At 53.8% G+C, this 18,137-nt stretch overlaps 2 protein-coding genes across 2 annotated transcripts; both read left to right on the forward strand.

Moving 5' to 3' along the window:
* Positions 1 to 3,464: 3,464 nt before the first annotated feature.
* Positions 3,465 to 8,090, forward strand: asb18 (ankyrin repeat and SOCS box containing 18). The gene is made up of 5 exons (XM_029248573.1): positions 3,465 to 3,720; positions 4,072 to 4,339; positions 5,624 to 6,128; positions 6,439 to 6,552; positions 7,905 to 8,090. Exons 1-5 carry the CDS (start codon positions 3,465 to 3,467, stop codon positions 8,088 to 8,090), a joined length of 1,329 nt encoding a protein of 442 aa, XP_029104406.1.
* Positions 8,091 to 15,113: 7,023 nt separating this feature from the next.
* On the forward strand, positions 15,114 to 17,282 carry gbx2 (gastrulation brain homeobox 2). Its single transcript, XM_029248888.1, has 2 exons — positions 15,114 to 15,586; positions 16,558 to 17,282. The coding sequence occupies exons 1-2, from the start codon at positions 15,142 to 15,144 to the stop codon at positions 17,076 to 17,078; spliced, it is 966 nt and encodes a 321-aa protein (XP_029104721.1). The 5' UTR covers positions 15,114 to 15,141; the 3' UTR covers positions 17,079 to 17,282.
* Positions 17,283 to 18,137: the final 855 nt, after the last annotated feature.

Here is an 18,137-nt window from a genome sequence, read left to right on the forward strand (position 1 = left end):
CTTGGGACAGTCCTTGTTGCTAAGGTATAGTAATAACGTTTCAACAGTTCCACAGAGATGTTGCTTTTGTGTAAAACAATGGAAGACTGTGCAACTCTCTAAAACAGGCAACTTCCCACCAGACTTTGGATTTATAGCTGTGAGTTGTGTTGCCCTTTCAAATAGTCTGGAAAAAAAAAAGGCGGCATGTTAGTATAATCAAGTGAAGGACCGGGGGTCTCAAACCAACCCCCCGTTTATGTAAGCTAAAGAAAAGATAGGAGAACATAGATGAGCTTACCGAAATACTTTCAGTTTCCTGGATGGACGTGTTTCGGCGGGAAGCCTGCATCAGCGCACAAAAGCTAAAAACTAATTCTTAACATATTTTAACACATTCTTTTCCTCAAATATGACCTCCTCGGATGTGAATGAGCTAGATTGTCAGCGAAGACAGAACGAAGCTCAACACTGAACTCCGATTGGTGAAAACGAAACTCCGATTAGCCTCGCTGCTGGAAAATAGGGCCAATGAAATTGAGAAATGAAGTCAGCTGACACCGAAGACACATTCTTACTGGTTCGCCTCAAAAGTGACTGACAGCTGGCAATAATCAACGAAATCCACAGAAGACATCATTGTCGCAGTAACACCCGCTTCATTAAACTGAAGGGGAAAAATCAACACATTACATCTGAAAAATTCAGAGGTAAGAAGAGTAACAAATGTAATGGAGCAAGTGAAGTCGATGGTTTTGATGAAAATTACAGTTTCTCAAGAAATTACATCACTGCAAGTAACGGAATAAATATATGTTACTGCCTACTTTCAGGTTTTTTTTTTTTTTCCATTTTTAGTAGTGTTTTGACAATTACAAATTAATAAATACATATTAAAATATTTTCAACTATATGTAAAATTATTGTCTTTTTGCATTAATGATGCTGCTCTGCATACAAAACAGTCAAAGCAATAATATTATTTTCAAAAAATTATAGTGGGCAGCAATGCAATAGAGGGGGTGTGGTGGTTGGCCAGGTCCTGCTCTCTGGGGGGTCTGGGGTTCGAGTCCCGCTTGGGGTGCCTTGTGATGGACTGACGTCCTGTCCTGGGTGTGTTCCCCTCCCTTTCCAGCTTTGCACCCTGTGTTGCCGGGTTTAGGCTCTGGCTCGCCACAACCCTGCTCGGGAGAAGCGGTGACAGACTGTGTGTGTGTGTGTGTGTGTGTGTGTATATAATGCATTACATTTACTCCATTACTTGTACTTCACTAAATTTCTTGACTAATTGTACTTTTTATCCATGCGTTATAATTTTAGGACTTACAGAGCAGAGAGCATATTTCTCAAATAAATATATTTAATACAGCAAACAGTACAGAAGACTGTCACAGCAGACATGTGAAGTATTTCAACTGTTGTAACAACTGAACCATAGAACAAAGATCTCCCAAGAGGTCTGACCTGTGTAGCTCACTTGGAAAAAGTAACAGCAAGAAGGGAGCTCCTCAAAGAACCTCAGTCAGAAGGTGAAGAATGAGGACAGAGAAAGTAGCAGGTTATTAACAGATTCAGCTTGGACCACAAGTTGCGGGATCAAGCACCCGAAGGACGAATCTTTTCTGCTTTTTGAAATAATAGTGACGTGTATAGTTTCATCGCACTGGACACTGTTAGATGAATGGAGCAGATGACACTGAGTGAGGGATGCTCCCAGGCTCCGAAGAGACGGGCCAGCAGGTACCGTACTGGTCAGAGCTGCCACCTTGCACTCCAAGGACCAAGGTTTGAGTCCCACCACCTGCCGTAGTACCCTTGAGCAGCAAACATAGCCTGAACTAATACGGTAAAAGTCACCCTGATGTAAAAATGGGTAAATCACTGCAAGCAGCTGACGTGGCTAAAGAATTGTGTCTTAACATTGGAAGTCACTTTGGAGAAAATCGTGAGCTAAATGTAAGAAATGTGTATGTTATTAAATAGCAGGTGGCTGATGAGATGAGAGTCCAGTTATGTAACTGTTAAAGAAGTAGGGGTCTACTCTGGCTACAATTTTTCATCATTTTGATTTTGGTTGTTGTTTCTGAAGAATCTGAAAAGCAGCTTTATATCCACTGGTGAAGAGAGCATTTCTGCAGCTGAATGGAAATAATAACTTTTATTATGATAAATAACTTTTGTCATAAGTCAGTGTTTGCCTCTCGATGTCCATTTAAGTGTACCCTTTAAGTGCCCTACCACACTGCATAGTGTAAGTGTATGAGAAGTGTGTTATTCAACAACAATTCTCAACTTATTTAAATACACTAACAAAGCTTGCTGCTTATTTTAAGCTCAGAATTGCTATTTATAATCTTTTTGTTTATTTGAGTAATTCGATGCAGACACAACAATGGAAACAATCTATTTGGGCACGTGTCATTCACATGCTGTGAACGATTACTACTATTGTTCCTTCTGGGAAATTCAGGCTTGATCAGATCTAAACCCTTTGCATCTGCCATAGTTCGAATTGCGTGAAGACCTGTGGTTCCCAGAGCTCTGCAGGGCAACACAAGACCGGAAGGGGCCGGAGGGACACGAGATCGAGGGGACATGGGGACAAAAGACTTGGGCCGTAGGACAAACGAGATGAGGAGAACCCAAAACCATGGTGAGAAGGCCGCAAGGGCAGGGAACAGAGGGTCAGACAAGTACAGTTCCGGTGGAAAACAGGAGCGCCAATTTCGGACCGCTCCTTCGATTGCACGCGCGCGTTGAGGACCACGGAGGCTCATTCCACGGTATCTTCGGGCCCTTTTTCGGCCCACATGTTTGACAAGTAAACCCGACATCTCAGCATGGTATTAGAATGTTATTCTTCAAAAGAGTTTAAACATAATCCGTTCCTTTGCACTTAAATATGGGAGAGCAAACTGCAGAGGTAGTTGAATTTCTTGGAATATTCCTCTTCTCGTTCACCCAAACCCTTAGAGCAGAAACACCTTCGTAGACGCAGGAGCACGAGTGCGCTTTCTCACCTCCTCTTCGACGTGTCACCTGAGTTCACCCAGTTTAGCTCTGCTTTCTTTTCTGCTGTAAATATTGTCCCTGGTGCCGGTCCAGAGTCAGGGACACAATCTCTGCGGTGACCTTGCCAGCTGCGGTGATTAGACCAGCAGCCTCCTGCGAGTTATCCTGCATAAGCCGCCCTGCCGCCTGCCTCCGCAAGCCTCTATCCATCAACACCCTCGGCCAGACCAACCCCACCTCCAACCGTATCGAGGTTCCAGGGGCATCTGACACAACATCATAAGCTAAATATAACCAGGCATCTGGAGCCCAGAGTTGGGAAGCAATGGACTATTAATAGGATAACAATGGGCAGGGTGATGGAAAAGGCCTATAAAGGCCCACGTCCGACCAGCAGTGCCACACCCTCTGAAGACCGCTGCAGAGGGAGATGCTTGCTGTGCTTCTCGGACAGGTAACGGTTGCTGCGGCACATGGGGATGCTGAGGACTCTGCGTTTAGAGGATCTGTGCTCCACCGTGCAACTGGACGAGGCACTTGAGTGCCCGGGGCGTCAGAACCCCCAGGACAGCCGCCTCGTGCAGCTCTACAGGGCCTTGGCGACCGGCGATGCGACAGCCCTGAGGACTCTGCTGAAGAGGAGCTACGTGGATGTGAACGTGCTCTTCGAGGTCAAGCAGGATGAGCTGGTGTGGCAGGCTCAGGACATCTCAACCTTCGGGGCCTCAGGTACGCAGAGGTCTAAGAGGTTCGCTCAGCAGCTCTAGCCTCTAGCTGGACAGAAGATTCGGGAAGAACGCTGATGGCTGCTCCGCCACTGCTGCCACCCGGATGGACTCCACAGTTGTGATGTTCCACAAGTTAACAGGGACACCTCCTGTTTCTGCTTTAGAGATGGGAACGGATCCCTGGGCTGTCGAGTCATACGCGTTGTGAGATCCAGTTGTTTAAAGCCACCCCCTTTTGCTTTTTCTCCTGCGTTTACTGTGTTTGCTGTGCAGTAATGTGGTAAGCGAAGGTGTGACTTCTGTTAATCGGCCGAAGAGGCGCTGAAGTGGCCTCCTTGCGCTGCCCCTGCAGGCCTCTGGTCCCTGGAGTATAAGCGGGAGGTGACCAGTCCGCTGTGCATGGCCGCGGCCCAGGGCTACACGGAGTGCTTGCGCTACCTGCTGGAGCACGGCGCGCGGCCCAACCTGACCGCGGGGGGCAAGGCTGCGCTGCACGAGGCCTGCGAGAACGGCAACGCGGACTGCGCAGAGCTGCTGCTGGAGCGCGGCGCCAGCCCCAGTCTGGCGACCGAGGATGGCCTCACGCCGCTGCACCTGTGCCGCTCTGCCCAGTCCCTGCGGTCAGTGAACCCTCCTTCCCTTCCCTCCTGTCCCTATGTTCACTTCCTCTCCTCCCCCTGGTCCCCACACTGAGACCTTAGTCACTTTCCACCCACCTCATTCCCGAAAACCCCACCTGCCAGTTTTGTGGGTATTACCTCCCAGCCAACCCTCAGGACCCCTAGTCAGATACCTCCTTCACAAAGTAGCACCACCTTGCCGGGTGTAGCAGAAAGCACAGTGGTCGGCGCTGTTACTTCCCATGTGAAGGTTGTAGGTTCAAATCCCACCTCTAGTACCCTTGATTGAGGGACTTCCCCTACATTGCTCCAGTGAACATTTACCTAGCTCTATAAAGGTGAATAGCCGAACAGTGTGAGGTCTTTCGGAGAGAAGCACCACCTAAAGGAGTAAATGTATTACCTGCAGTCTGTTCCACCCGACGGCCAACACCCCGCCCCTGGTTTCTGCGCTTGGGGACAGTGCCCACATCCTCGATGTGCGTCCCTGAACACAGAGCCCCCTCAGCGAAAGGCCTGTCTTCAGCGTTGGGCAAGAGTTAGTTTAAATATACGGTACCTTTCTATGAATATTTTACGGGAAGAAAAGGGTCAGAGCGGTAAAGCAATGACAATAACGTGATCTCCGCTTCCCTTTTGTTTTATGGCCTCCGACAGGCTCCGGTGTATTCACAGAGAGGGCGGCACTCATTAGCGCTCAGGCCGGCCAAACGTGTCATTTACCGCCACTCTAATGATGGTACATTAGCTGTGCGGAGGAACTCGGAGCGTCACCTCAAGAGGCGCTCCGTTCCGGGGGTTTAAGTTATTGCCGCATCTCCGAGTCGTCTTTGTCGGACAAGTTCAGGATCCGTCGTAATTAATGCAGTTTTCTTTACACTTGATTTACGCTTAAAGCTTTGAATGAAAGGACCTGTTGGCAAAGGCAGCAGCTCATGAAAAGGATGCTCATTTAAATAGTAAAGACGCAATCCGAAATTCATCCTTGACTTACGGACACGAACCGTAGGCATGTTCCGAAATAGCTCCGGGATGATCGGGGAAGTTCCACTGATGTTGTGTGTGTGTGTATGTGTGTGTGTGTGTGTGTGTGTGTGTGTGTGTTCCACTCGAGTTTTTTCTCTGAAGCATGGCGCACGATTCCATCCACGGCCAATTTTATGACATCCCCATTCATAAAAGAATGTTATGGAATGTACCTTCCCGGTTGCGAGTCCACTTCCGCTAACCAGCGCGCGCCCTCCCGGCCCGGTCGATTACGGCACCTGTCGTCCCCTTGCTCAGCTGCGCCAAGGCGCTGGTGCGGTATGGAGCCAAGGTGGACCAGTCCAGCGAGGAGGACAGCGAAACGCCTCTGCACGTGGCCGCCCGGCACGGCCGCCTGCACCACGCTCGCCTGTATCTCCGCTACGGGGCAGAGGTGAACCACGCCAGCACTTCAGGGGAGACCCCCCTGGGGGTCGCCTGCGCGGCCGCCCAGGACCCGGCGCTCCCTCCGGAACACTTGCAGCTGTGCCACTTGCTGCTGGCCCACGGCGCTAACCCGAACCTGGCGGACGAGGAGCGTCGCACGCCCCTGCACAAGGCGGCGCGCAACGTGCAGCACGCCCTGGTGGTGCTGCTGCTGGAGCACGGGGCCGAGGTCAACGCCATCGACTACGACGGGGCCTCGCCGCTCTCCTGCGCCCTGCAGTCGGCCGCCTTCAAGCAGGAACAGCAGCCCCACCTGGTGGTGCAGATGCTCCTTAACCGCGGCTCCGTCAAGGTGTGGCCCCTGGCCCTGCTCAAGGTGAGCGGCGACCCCGAGTGCTTCCGCTACCCCGCCGACTCACACCGCGCACCGCAATTACTCTCCTCGTGACATGCCTCGCGCACCAGGAACATTCATCACGAGGGTGATTAAACCACCGGAGCAATTACATTCCGACCCGGCACCGCGGTATTCGCACTTCACCGCCGTGTCCATTTCGAAGCCCTTTATCCCTGTTCAGGATTAGCGTGGCATATTTTTCCTCCTAGTCAATTTACGAAATCAATGCGCAATTTTTCCTCATAACATGTGCCTTTCTCCTATGTGTCGCGTGTGCTTTCGAGCGCAGGTGTTGACCGCCTGCGCCGCAGCACCCGAAACCGTGGAGGTCCTGTTTAACTCCTACAGCCAGGTCCCAGTCACATACAAGTGGATGGAGAGTATCCCTGAGGACCTTTTCCAGGTAGAGGAGAGCCGCCGAGCCCAAGGCGTCCCGCTCCCGCCTTCCACGGCTCTCGGGGCCGGGAGGCCGAGCGGCCCTTAACCGCACAGCTGAGACGGAAAGGAAGGAAAGAAAGGAAAAGGAGACCTTGTAGGAGAACCCACAGCATTGCACTCACTGCACAAATGAGCTTGACCAGCAATCGAGAGGTCAGAACAAAGTACCGCAGTGTGCCGCGATAACCCACAGCGGAAAGACGCTGGCGACCTCTGGCCTTGTTTACTACCTTTATTGTGCCAAGAGACGTGGTACTTGAGAGGGCCGGTGAAAACAAGCACTTCCTGTGTTAGGCGGATCAAAGGCCAGACTGTTCCCATCCTTTAGACACATTACTTGGAGAGAGTAAGTTCATAATTAAATTTGTCATAATTAACAGGATGTTCTCCACGGGAAGGAAACCGGGAGAATTAATACAGATTTAACACAATCTCTGCCTCAGACCTTTTATTCTATTTCGGTCTCATTGATTGTAACAGTAATTAAGTATGTCATTATTAAATCAGATCTCAAGGAGCGGGCCCTCTGGTAAATACTCGGCAGATCCAATTAGCGTGTCTGAAGCACTTGTGAGTGCGTGCAGCGAGGACAGCAGACCTGCCTGACGCCGCAACCGGCTTTTCGGCGGCTCGAACCCGGCCACGTTTCCTGCTGTATCCTCCCTGCTTTCCCCTCTTGGTAGTGGTTAGAGGTGCTGCCTTTGGACCCCGATCGCGGGTTTGAACCCCCCTCCAGCTGTAGTTCTCATGAGCAAGGCGTTCACCCTGAATCGCTCAGCTGTACAGCTGGGTCTAACCTGTAGGGACTTTCACGTTGTGAGTCGCTTTGGAGAGAAGCGTCAAATAAATGTGAAAAGGAATCTTAATTTTTTGGGCGACTGAGATAATAAGGAGTCCTTAGTATCGATTATAACAGATTGTGTGTGTGTCTGCTCTGATGGACTGGACAAGGAGAACGGGATGTCAGGTGTCACTCACAGGACAAACTTCAGCAAGGTGAAAACGCTCCATGTTGGGGTTCCTCTGTGGGTTTCATACATCTACATTTATTTATTTAGCCGACATGTCTCTCCAAAGCAGCGTACGTTTACCAATCCCATATACGGCTCGATCACTTTTACCGTATCAGTTGAGGGTAAGTACCTTGATCGAGAGTCATGTAGCAGCAGCAGGGATTCAAACCTGATACCTCCAGGTCCCAAGGCAACAACTCTAAGCGCTGCACCCCTGCTGTCCGGAGTAAAAGCTCGGAGATCCCACGGTTTAAGAGAAAACCTTTCTGTGCCCCCCCCCAATCCCCTTCCCCTGTGTCCACAGCTGCACCAGCCCTTCTACCAGTCGCTCTTTGCTCTCGAGTACAAACCTCGCTGTCTGCAGCACCTGTGCCGCTCGGCCGTACGCCGCCGTTACGGCAAAGACTGCCACCTGCTGATCCCGCGGCTCCCCATCCCCCGGCTACTCCAGCGTTACCTCCTCCTGGAGCCAGAGGGGCTCATCTACTAGGCCCCTCGAAGCACGTGCCACAGCTTCGACAGCGAGGACACTGATGGAAGCTTCCGGATGACGCGGGCTCTGTTCCGGCGAAAAAAACCGAAATCGTTGAAAATCTCATTGGTCAAGAAAGGCTTCCGACGAAAACGGAAAGTCTGCCGCTTCCCCTCCATGCACGTGCAGAATGCGTCCTGTGATGGAGCCGTTCACCTACAGGGGTCACTGTGGGTTAACCTGATTAAGGCCCCCTGCCTGCGCTCCTACCACCACTGTGATGTGCGCTTTCGCTGCTCTGAAATCCGTGCGCCGCACTCAATATTTCCATCGAGCACACTTTTCACATGCCGGGCATCTCTCCGGTGCTGGCGGCTTTTTTATCTGATTTCGCCGAAGCCGCTCGCCAAAGATTGCTCTGTTCTTTCCAGTTACGTTTAATTTTCCGAGTAAGTGTTCGGTTAATAAACAAATTAATTGCACAAGTCAATTTTCTTCTAAGGTAAGAGTCGGGGACAAAAAATATGCTGTCGAGTTGCCGTTTCCGCTTCTCCGGGGGCCGCGCTGCCCCGTAGGGTGCGGTAAATAATACGTGGTATGTTACTAGGCAGCTCGAAAGCACTCGAGGTTTACCGTGGTAATGGTGACGGAGGGTTCATAACAGCACTCGGCCGTACAGGGTTTGTCACGGTGCGAACGGACCCGCACGGTAACTTGCCGCGCACCACCTATCGGTGCACAGGTCATGACATAGCAGTTAAACAGGTCGTTTCACAGTAGACCACGGTACCAGGTGGCCTTACATCCCCTACCCCGAGCATCTCGTAGCCAAGGTACGTTGGAGCGGGCGAAGAGTGTTCGCCGATCTAATACTGCAACGCTCTAGTCACTCCTGCTATGAACTGGTCCTAAATACACACATTACCACACAGAGCAGCGCGAGTTGGGCTGCGTCTCGGGGTCAAGCTACCGAGCGAACCTTCGGGCGCGCGACGCTCATATGCGCGACCAAACATATTTCTTGAGCTTAAATGCCGTGACCGCACGGAGCGCTCCGAAGAAACAGTCCACCCTCCGCGGAAACGGTGAGAGCGGCTGACCGGGCGCTCGAGCCGGGCGCTCGTCGAGCCTCGGGGAGCACAGAGCCCCACGGGAAGGTGGACGCGGTCACAGATGAAGCACTCAAAGCCCTTTTACAACACAAGCAGGTGCGCACAAGTGGAGAAACGCACTCGGCTCTGAAATAATATGATACATTAGCGTGGCTGTTGGCGACTGCCTGTACCGTTGGTATAGAAACAAGAGAAACGGGGCGATTTGACATAATGTAAAAAGGGTGGATTGTACAGAATAAATTATGGATGACATTTAAAGCTGGATGAAAAGGTTGAGCCTGAGACATACCAAACTAAATAATGTTGAATGGTCTGATGCTGCAGGCAACATTTTCAAATCCAATCTGTTTCCATAACTACATCCGAAAGCCAGAGAGACTTTTTAATTACTTTTTCCCTGCGCACCTTCACTTTTCTCACACCGGGCTCAGGTGGCGGCTGAAACACTGCGCGGCTCGACCCGCGGCCTCCGCGGCTCGCGGCGCATCCCCGCCCGTCGTTCCCGGTAAAACGGACGCCCCGGACGCGGGTCCCGGGGACCGAGCCCGGTACCTTTCCCGCGCTCCTCCCGCCCGGCATAACGAATGGTCATGTTCGCTAGTGTGCAGGTTTAATTAAATCATATTCCAATCATAACGCGTGTTGTTAATTAAACTGGATAATTTATAAGTAGGAAAGAGAGTATTTATTAGCCGTGCTGGCGTAGTGATCCGGGGGTGTATCGCCGCAGCCCCCCACCCCCCTTCCTGCTTCCTTCTGTCTATCGATGCCCCCAAATGATGGATAATGAGACACTGCCTGCTATACTATTTGTCTAATGGCTGTGCAATTAAATTCCCTTGTAAATGACCCATGCCTCATTTCATCCTAATCTATGGAATTTTGATTGAATTCGTCAGCCTTAATTGAAAAATACTGCTATTTAATGTGTGCGCTGCCGTTGTGGATCGGGCCGGCTTTAATGAGGTACTGTCCCCGTGACCCTGGAGAGAGGGGGGCAGAATGCGTGCCCTTGATTTGCCTGAAGAGGAGGGGGCCGAAGGAGGGCTGCGGGGGAGGTGAGAGCGGGTTCGCTAGCCGAGGGGCTGGGGCTGGGCCTGGGGCTGGGGGGGAGCTCTTGGAGATGACAGAGTACGGAGGGGTATGAATGAGGGGGGATGAGGTCACATGAAAACGATAATGAAACACATTTACAGTGTCGCAACAGCAGCGGAACAGCACGCGATGACTAATCGCAGATATCATGCCAATACATACGAGTTTCCAGTTCCGATTAATTTATTGCCCGGCAACACGGAATAATACGCAGCGGCTCGGCGCAGGGAGCCTCGGCCACATGGCAGTTCTTCGTTCGCTTGTGGACTTATTGAGCTGAAGCTTCCCTCCAAAGGGACTTACACCGATTTACCCATTTCTACAGCTGGTAATATTACTGTCGCTGTACCAATCCAGGCCAAGGGTACTGCAGCAGGAGGTGGGGTTCAAACCCAGGTCCTCAGGGTGCACCGCTCACTGCCCACTATACTCAGTGCTGTCCCAGAAGGCCTTGCTCTTACCTCGGTTCAGAGTGCAAACTGGGGACCGTCTCCTCCAGCAAGTTCTGCGCCGAAGCTCTCGGGAGCCCCTCCACGGTGTCCGAGGACACGGGGGTCCTGGATGCTGTCTCCGTGACCCAGGTGTCGGTCCCGATCGGCGCCGAAGCCCAGGGTGACCGCAGGGGGCGATGCTGCCACAAATTCACACGGGCCGCACATCCGAGGCGGAACGGCGGCTGAATACCTGCGGGCATCGCTGCGCGAGCAGCCGCGGTGTCGCGATGCACACCGCAGCGCCCCCCTCAGGGTACCTGGATATTCAGCGCAACCAGACACGCGCATGACACTGCGAGTCGCTGGACGGACTCAGCGGAACACAAAAGCCCATGAGTATTTTCTGCATCGTACTGAAAACATCGCATTTTTAATCGTGAGCCTAAAACGGCAGATTTGGAATTCTGCGGCTTCCTCTCGGCACCGAGGGGCGGAAAGAATGGGCGGCGTGAGGGTGGGGGGGACAATGGGAAGCCGTGATTGTATTGGCCCAGCAGTACCAAAGGCTCCTCTCCTTTGGGGACCCTAAATGCGTCCTGCCCACTTATCCGGCGGAGATGTCGGCGCTGACAAAGCAGCGCTTGTGCTACACAAACAGTCCCTGTCAGACACACTCATTTGCAAGAAGAGCCCCTTTCACGGCGCCTTTTCAACCTGCCCCGCTCACGGCCCCCTCCGCTTTGTTGGCGCCGCCGACCCGAACAGACTCCATGTGGTTTTAGGAGAAACGAGTCCTTGACTCCGAGGAAAAACAGTGCCGCAAGTGTGCAAAGGGGTCCTTTCAGCAGCCTCTCAAAGTCGGCGAGCCTTTATTATCCCCCCCGAAACGTCCCCTGCCATCCCGTGGGCCTCAGGGGTGTCGCGGAGGGGAGCCGCCGGCACCGCGGGAGCCTCGCGCTTGACGGTTCGAGCCTAACAAAGAGGGGGGCGAATCTGGACGAAGGAGAGCGGCTGATCGATGGCAGCGCTCACCGAGTCATTGACGCACACTTCCCGCACGCACACGCAGCCCGCAGACGCACGACCGGAAACACGCGGGCACCTGCACCGACCGCACTGCTCACGCGGTGACGTGACTCGGAGCGAAGGGCTGCTCACGGACGGTCGCGGGAAAACCCACGGCACCAGTCCCGCTCCGGGTCGGTCGGGACGCCGCCCTCGAAGAGCGGCTCCGAAAAAGAGGTCTGCGGCGCCGCCTTCGCGGACATCGGTCCCCAGGCCGGTGGGTCGTACGGCGAGAGGGGCTGCGGGGGGTGCCCGCGGGTCGCACGGATTGAGGACGGCGGGTCGCGGGGTGTAAGAAGCATGAGATGTAAGGGGCGTTTGCGGAAAAGCTGCGGAAGGAGGCCTTGCTCGTACCCTAATCGCTGGGGTGGAGTCATTTGCCATTCAAGGCAGGCAGTGATTATTCTTGTGGGACAAGGAAAGGGTTTAGGCCCTTGCTGGGTGAGCGACACGCGTAAACTGTGGTGTGTGTTCAAGTGTGTGCCGTCCTCTTAATTCCGCCGTGCAGCATACGTGCGAAGACGGGGGGGAGCGGTGAGAAAGAGCCCCCCCACCCCCTTAACCGTCTCCCGTTTATTCCTTTGCCCCTCTTTATGACACCCTCCAAATGGTCAGCAGCGCGTAAACACGGTGTAGTGCGCGTGCAATATGTGTGGAGCGTGTAAGATGCGTGAGGAGCATGTGGAGCCGTTTCTGCGTAGCGCACGAGCTGCACTTTACGGTGTGCGTTTCCTTAGGCTGCATGCCGGTTGTGCGTAATCTGTTTTCACAAGTCACTTGTGCGGAACGTGCACGTTCAATGCCACACGTCACGCGCAAAGCGTCTGTGTATTCGTGCCATTTGACGTAAGCGGTGTAAAGAGTGTAATTTCTCTAAGGTGGCAAATCCAGGTAGGTGTGCGTTCGCACGACGCGCGATTGATATGTACGTATGTGCGTGCATTTGGAGTAGCATGGAAACTTGTCAGCGTGCAACCGGAAGGAGCAGATCAGCAAAGGCGGAGGATGAGGTTTCGGAGAGATCGGCGCGACTGGTCTCGATCGCCACTAAAATGTACGAGTGCCGGCGGCGTAAAGGCGCTGAAGTACGCAGCAGCGCATTAACGCTGCAGCTGTCATGCTGATGGGGCCGGTCACTTTCCAAGGGATCGCGGCTGGTCGAGGTGGGTCCACCGGAGCGTTCGCGTCGAGTTCACAAAACCACAGAATCACGGACCCGAGGGCCGCGGAACAGGCCCGTCACTCCTGGTGTCACGGGGAGACGCCAACAGCCCATTAGAGAATAAACGTACGATGGAGACGAGCTCCACAGATCGGGTACGTACACCGCGGGCACACGAGCGCAGCCTCCTCGCGCCATGTTCCTAATGCACCCCCCCCACCCCCCGACCCCCCACGTGGGGTCCGCTCAGCGCCGTCTCCGCAGTAACGTGCCATCGGGTGGAAAACGGGCCTTTCCGACGGGATGCGTCCTCCGCACTGCGCATCGCAGCCCCGGGGTCACAGGCCGCTGGCGCAAGATGAACCCGCGTCCAGAATCCATCGTTAATGTCCACTTCCGGGAGATTTACTCACAAAAGCAGCAGCGCCTGATCGATGGGCGCATTAAAATCGATTTTCACTTTTATCTTCCAATTAAGTCCACATTCAGCCACAGAGACAAGTTGTTTGTGAGCGTGTGGGGATCCTCCGCCGGGCCGGACGAGCCGAGGGGGGCAAACGGAGTACAGTGGGTGTGCGACACCGTGCACTGCAAACGGCGCTGCACTGCATCGCACTGCATCACACTGCACCACACTGAATTACACTGCATTTCACTGCACTGCACAGCGCTCAGTGTGACCACTTTGACCTTTCTCCTTTTTAATCTGACATAATCAATACACGTTATATCCTTTATTTCTCCCGTTAAATGTAGTTTCATTTTTAAGGCATTTCCATTGTATTAATTTCGTTCACTATTTCATTACCACATGAAAATTACGCACAGACCCTAAGCACTTGGTTATTCGTTAAAGGTAATTATATTAGAATTAATTATTACATATAAGATATTTTATTAAATATACCCATCTTTTTGCACTGAATATAAAGTTCAATTTATTTCTCATAAATCTGAAGCATCATTCAGTGTCATTCAGTCGGTTCGATACAAAGTACACGAAGACATGTATAATGAGTGCTATTATTTTTAATATAACTACAATTTAATCAATATTTCTTCATTACTTAAGACGGAAACAAATATACCTACACACGTAAATATTTCTATGGCCTAATAAACAATTTAAATACTTACAACGGGAATAAAACGCATTATATGTACATATTCCCTATTACGGAAATTACACATTGAGTAACGAAAACATATATTAGAAATATACATTTTTAATTCAAATTATTTTCATTTATCTTTTAAATACATGATTTCTAACTCGATATTTAGATCGGGTTTCGTGCCGTTAAAACGGGCTCGTATTTAGCTGTTTGTTTCATACTTGAGCTCATAAGGAGCAGGAGATCTCGGTGTTTCTATCACGAGCTTCGCTGAGTGACAAGGACGCGGGTTCGAGGGTCCAGGCGACTGGAGACGACGGCCGGCAGCGCGCCGCTGTGTCCGCGGGACTCATCGGCGATGATGATGATGATGGTTTTGATCATCATCATCCGCACTCATGAGGAGCTCTGACTGCGACCAATGGCGAGTCGGCGCGCGGCCAGGGGGCGGTGCCGCGCGGGGGGATAGGAGAGGGAAGCGGAGGAGCGCAATTCAAAACGGGCTCAGTGAGCGTGTGTACGGGCTGCCAGTGGCTCTGGGTCCGATTCAACGGAGGAGGAAGGGGAGGAAGAAGAAGAGGAAGAGGAGAGGCACGGGAGAGACGGCGCGGGAACGCAGAAGAGAGCGGAGGGATGCTGGCTGCGCGCGCGCCCGCCCGCCCGTCCGCGCGCACACACACACACAGGCGTTTAGACAGCAGAGCCATGACGAGGGGCTCCTGGGATGAGCTGCTCCGTGCGCAGCCTGCGCTCTGAGAAGCGGCGGGACGGAGTCCATCAGCGAGCACGAGCACGAGCACGAGGAGGAGTTTCCGCGCGCACCTGACAGCGATGCACCTGCCGCGCGCTGATTCTCCGCAGAAGGGAGCGCCGCACCGGAGGATTACCGCTTCTCCTTTGTAGCCTCCGCCCCGTCTCCAACACACAGAGCCGCCCAGCGGAGCGATCGACCCGCGCCCACGACTGCTGCGCATCGCCCCTCTCGTGCCCGCCCGCCCGCGCCGCGCCGCGCCGCGCCGCGCTCCCACCCCCAACCCCAAACCCCAAACCCCAAACCCCCACCCCACACACACAGCGGATCTTATGAGTGCAGCTTTCGGCTCGTCGCTCGTGACGATGCAGCGGCCGCTCGGAAGCACCACCGCCTTCAGCATCGACTCCCTCATCGGGGCGCCGTCCCAGCCCAGTCCCGGGCACTTCGTCTACACGGGCTACCCCATGTTCATGCCGTACCGCTCGGTGGTGCTGCCCCCGCCTCCTCCTCCGCCGCCGCCGCCGCCGCCGCCCGCGCTCCCGCAGCCGGCGCACCCGCACCACCACATCCCGAGCCTGCCGGGCGCCTTTTGCCCCAGCCTGGCACAGGGCATGGCGCTCATGGCCACCCTGCCGGGCAGCTTCCCCGCGTCGCCGCAGCACCAGGAGGCCCGCAAGCTGGGGTCGCAGTCCCTGCAGGAGGGCGACGAGGGCAAAAGTTTCCTGGGCAAAGAGTCCTTCCAGAGCCCGGCGGAGACACTGCCGTCCTCCGCAGGTCAGGCCCCCCGCGACCTCTTCTCTCTCTCTCTCTCTCTCTCTCTCTCTCTCTCCTCTGCACGCAAGCTTCATTTTCCCGCGCGTTTGCGGTGCTTCGCTTCGGTTCGGTTCGGTTCTGTGTGTGTGAGTGCGTGAGTGTGAGACGCGTCGAAAGTGGCTCTTCTTCCAGCGTGTGGCGCGCGGACGAGACGCAGCACACCGGTGCCACGCGTCCGAACACGAGACTTGCCGAACTCTTTCACGTGCTGAAAGAAGGAAACTTCGCGACGCCGTCAGAACTTTATTACACGCGACGCGTCACTCCGAAATAAACGAGCCAATGATTGAGTCTCGCATCAGTGCGTTTACCGTGATTTACCCGGATTACCTGAGCGGATGCCATGTACAGATCGGAGTGGACGACAGCGCACTTTAATAATTACTGCGAACGCGGGTGTTTATGGATGCGTTAAATCCTCGCAGAGAAAATGTAGGGAAACGTGGCACGTGCAGCAGTGTCGTCACACACACACACATCGGAGGCGTCAAGGAGCGGGAGACCGAGCGGCGGCCGCGCGAGGCCCGGGGTCCCACCTGCACGGGGCTCTGCTCGAGGAGGGAGGGCAGCCTGGGGACACAGCGAGGGTACGCGAGGGACCCCCCCCCCAACAAACACACACTTAGGTCACGCTGCTACCTGCGTTTGACTGTGATCCGGACCACGAGGTAAAGGGATGAACGCGACGCCGTTCGGACGTTTACCGCGTCGAAGAGTGTGTGTGTGTGTGTGTGTGTGTGTGTGTGTGTGTGTGTGTGTGTGCGCGCGCGCGCGCGCGCAGAAACTTGGCAGTGTGTAAAGGAGCGTACCGCTGCGTAACGCAAGAGTAAAAAGCGCGGCGGCCGCAGCGCTTAGGCAGGGACGCCGTGCGCGGGAACGAGCGCCGGTACCAATATTGCCCCCCATTCGTTGTCTCCCCCCCCCCCCTGCAGCCAGGACTCAAGGCAAGGAGGACTCGAAGGAGGACGAGTGCGTGCGGAAGGACGAGAGCTTCTCCATGGACAGTGATCTAGACTACAGCTCCGACGAGAACGTGTCCTCCAACCTGCTGTGCGCCAAGGACGACGGGGACGCGAGCGGCGCGCTGGACGAGCCGGGACACGGCGCCGGCGGCCCGGGCGGCAGCACCACGTCCACCGGGAAGAACCGGCGGCGCAGGACTGCCTTCACGAGCGAGCAGCTCCTCGAGCTGGAGAAGGAGTTCCACTGCAAGAAGTACCTGTCCCTCACCGAGAGGTCGCAGATCGCGCACGCGCTCAAGCTGAGCGAGGTGCAGGTGAAGATCTGGTTCCAGAACCGCAGGGCCAAGTGGAAGCGCGTGAAGGCGGGCAACGTCAACTCCAAGAGCGGCGAGCCCTCGCGGAACCCCAAGATCGTGGTGCCCATCCCGGTGCACGTGAGCCGCTTCGCAATAAGAAGTCAGCACCAGCAGCTGGAGCAGGCGCGGCCCTGATCGCGGCCCTCAGCACGTGCCGGAAGGGCAGCCACGGGGGGTTCCCCCGGAGAGGGCCGCGCGTGCCGCACGCACAATGTACTCGCGGGGATTTGGGGGGCATCACGTGGGAAAGGACAGATCGCGGCATTGTACTCGGTTCTTTCAATGTATCTCTTTAGCTTTTCCACTGAGAGACGGGGGGGCACCCACCTGCCCCCCCCCCACCCCCACCCCCCGAACGCAGATTAGCTGTGTACATACTGTAGAATATGAGAAGTATAATTAAGGTGGGACCAAGAGAGGACTCAACCCTTTTCTGTGGAGATCAATCATTGTCCTTTTCCGAATTCGGGACGCGATTCTGGATCTTTCTTTTCCTTACACTTTGTCCGAGCTGCTAAGGAGTCCTGCTTGTGGCGCGAGTCGAGTGTGATTTTTGCAGCGGCAAAAGACTAGAATAAAAGAGCCTTACACACACCGGAGCACTTTCCCACCGACACCGTCGCCTCTGCATAAAACACACTGCGCGGGTGTAAAATTCCCTACACTGACCCGTGTTTCTCTCACGCCTCTTGGTTTTTGGCAGATCCTACATTTTGCGTTCGCCTATATTGATTTTGTACTTATTTGCATAATGGAATTTTTTTTTAAGAGGCGGGAAAGGAAGCTGTTAATTTATTTCATGTTGTGCAAAAGTAGTCAGCATATGAATTTAAGAGTATTGTGTGAATTAAAGGAAAAAAAAACTAAGTAATTATGTAAATAAAGTGTCGGTTTGTTTATAATGCTTTCATCATTCGCGTTGTTTTTATTTGTCACCTCTAGAAAGTGGCAGAAGGCTGATTTTAGAACACATCTTGTACAAATTATTAATTAGAGCAAATAATCACTTCGTAAGCACACCGTTTCTGTGCCCTTTCTCGGACAATTTCGATGCGCTGCGTGGCAGATTTATTTCCACTCGTGTTGTACGACACTCACTGCGGGGGAGGCGCCCGAACCGAGCAGGACGCGGGCTCCCCGTGGGGTCTTTGGGTCTCGGGATCTCCACGGCCCCTCGAGCTCAAATCAGGCTTT

Source organism: Scleropages formosus, chromosome 24 (assembly GCF_900964775.1).
Source record: "Scleropages formosus chromosome 24, fSclFor1.1, whole genome shotgun sequence".
NCBI lineage: Eukaryota > Metazoa > Chordata > Actinopteri > Osteoglossiformes > Osteoglossidae > Scleropages > Scleropages formosus.

Excerpts from the sequence above, each read along its gene's own strand:
- asb18 (XM_029248573.1), top strand. The coding sequence starts at position 3,465 with ATGGGGATGCTGAGGACTCTGCGTTTAGAGGATCTGTGCTCCACCGTG. Across the intron at positions 4,340-5,623 it reads CGCTCTGCCCAGTCCCTGCG|CTGCGCCAAGGCGCTGGTGC; the intron begins GTCAGTGAACCC and ends CCCCTTGCTCAG. Across the intron at positions 6,129-6,438 it reads GGCCCCTGGCCCTGCTCAAG|GTGTTGACCGCCTGCGCCGC; the intron begins GTGAGCGGCGAC and ends TTTCGAGCGCAG.
- gbx2 (XM_029248888.1), top strand. The coding sequence starts at position 15,142 with ATGAGTGCAGCTTTCGGCTCGTCGCTCGTGACGATGCAGCGGCCGCTC. Across the intron at positions 15,587-16,557 it reads GACACTGCCGTCCTCCGCAG|CCAGGACTCAAGGCAAGGAG; the intron begins GTCAGGCCCCCC and ends CCCCCCCTGCAG.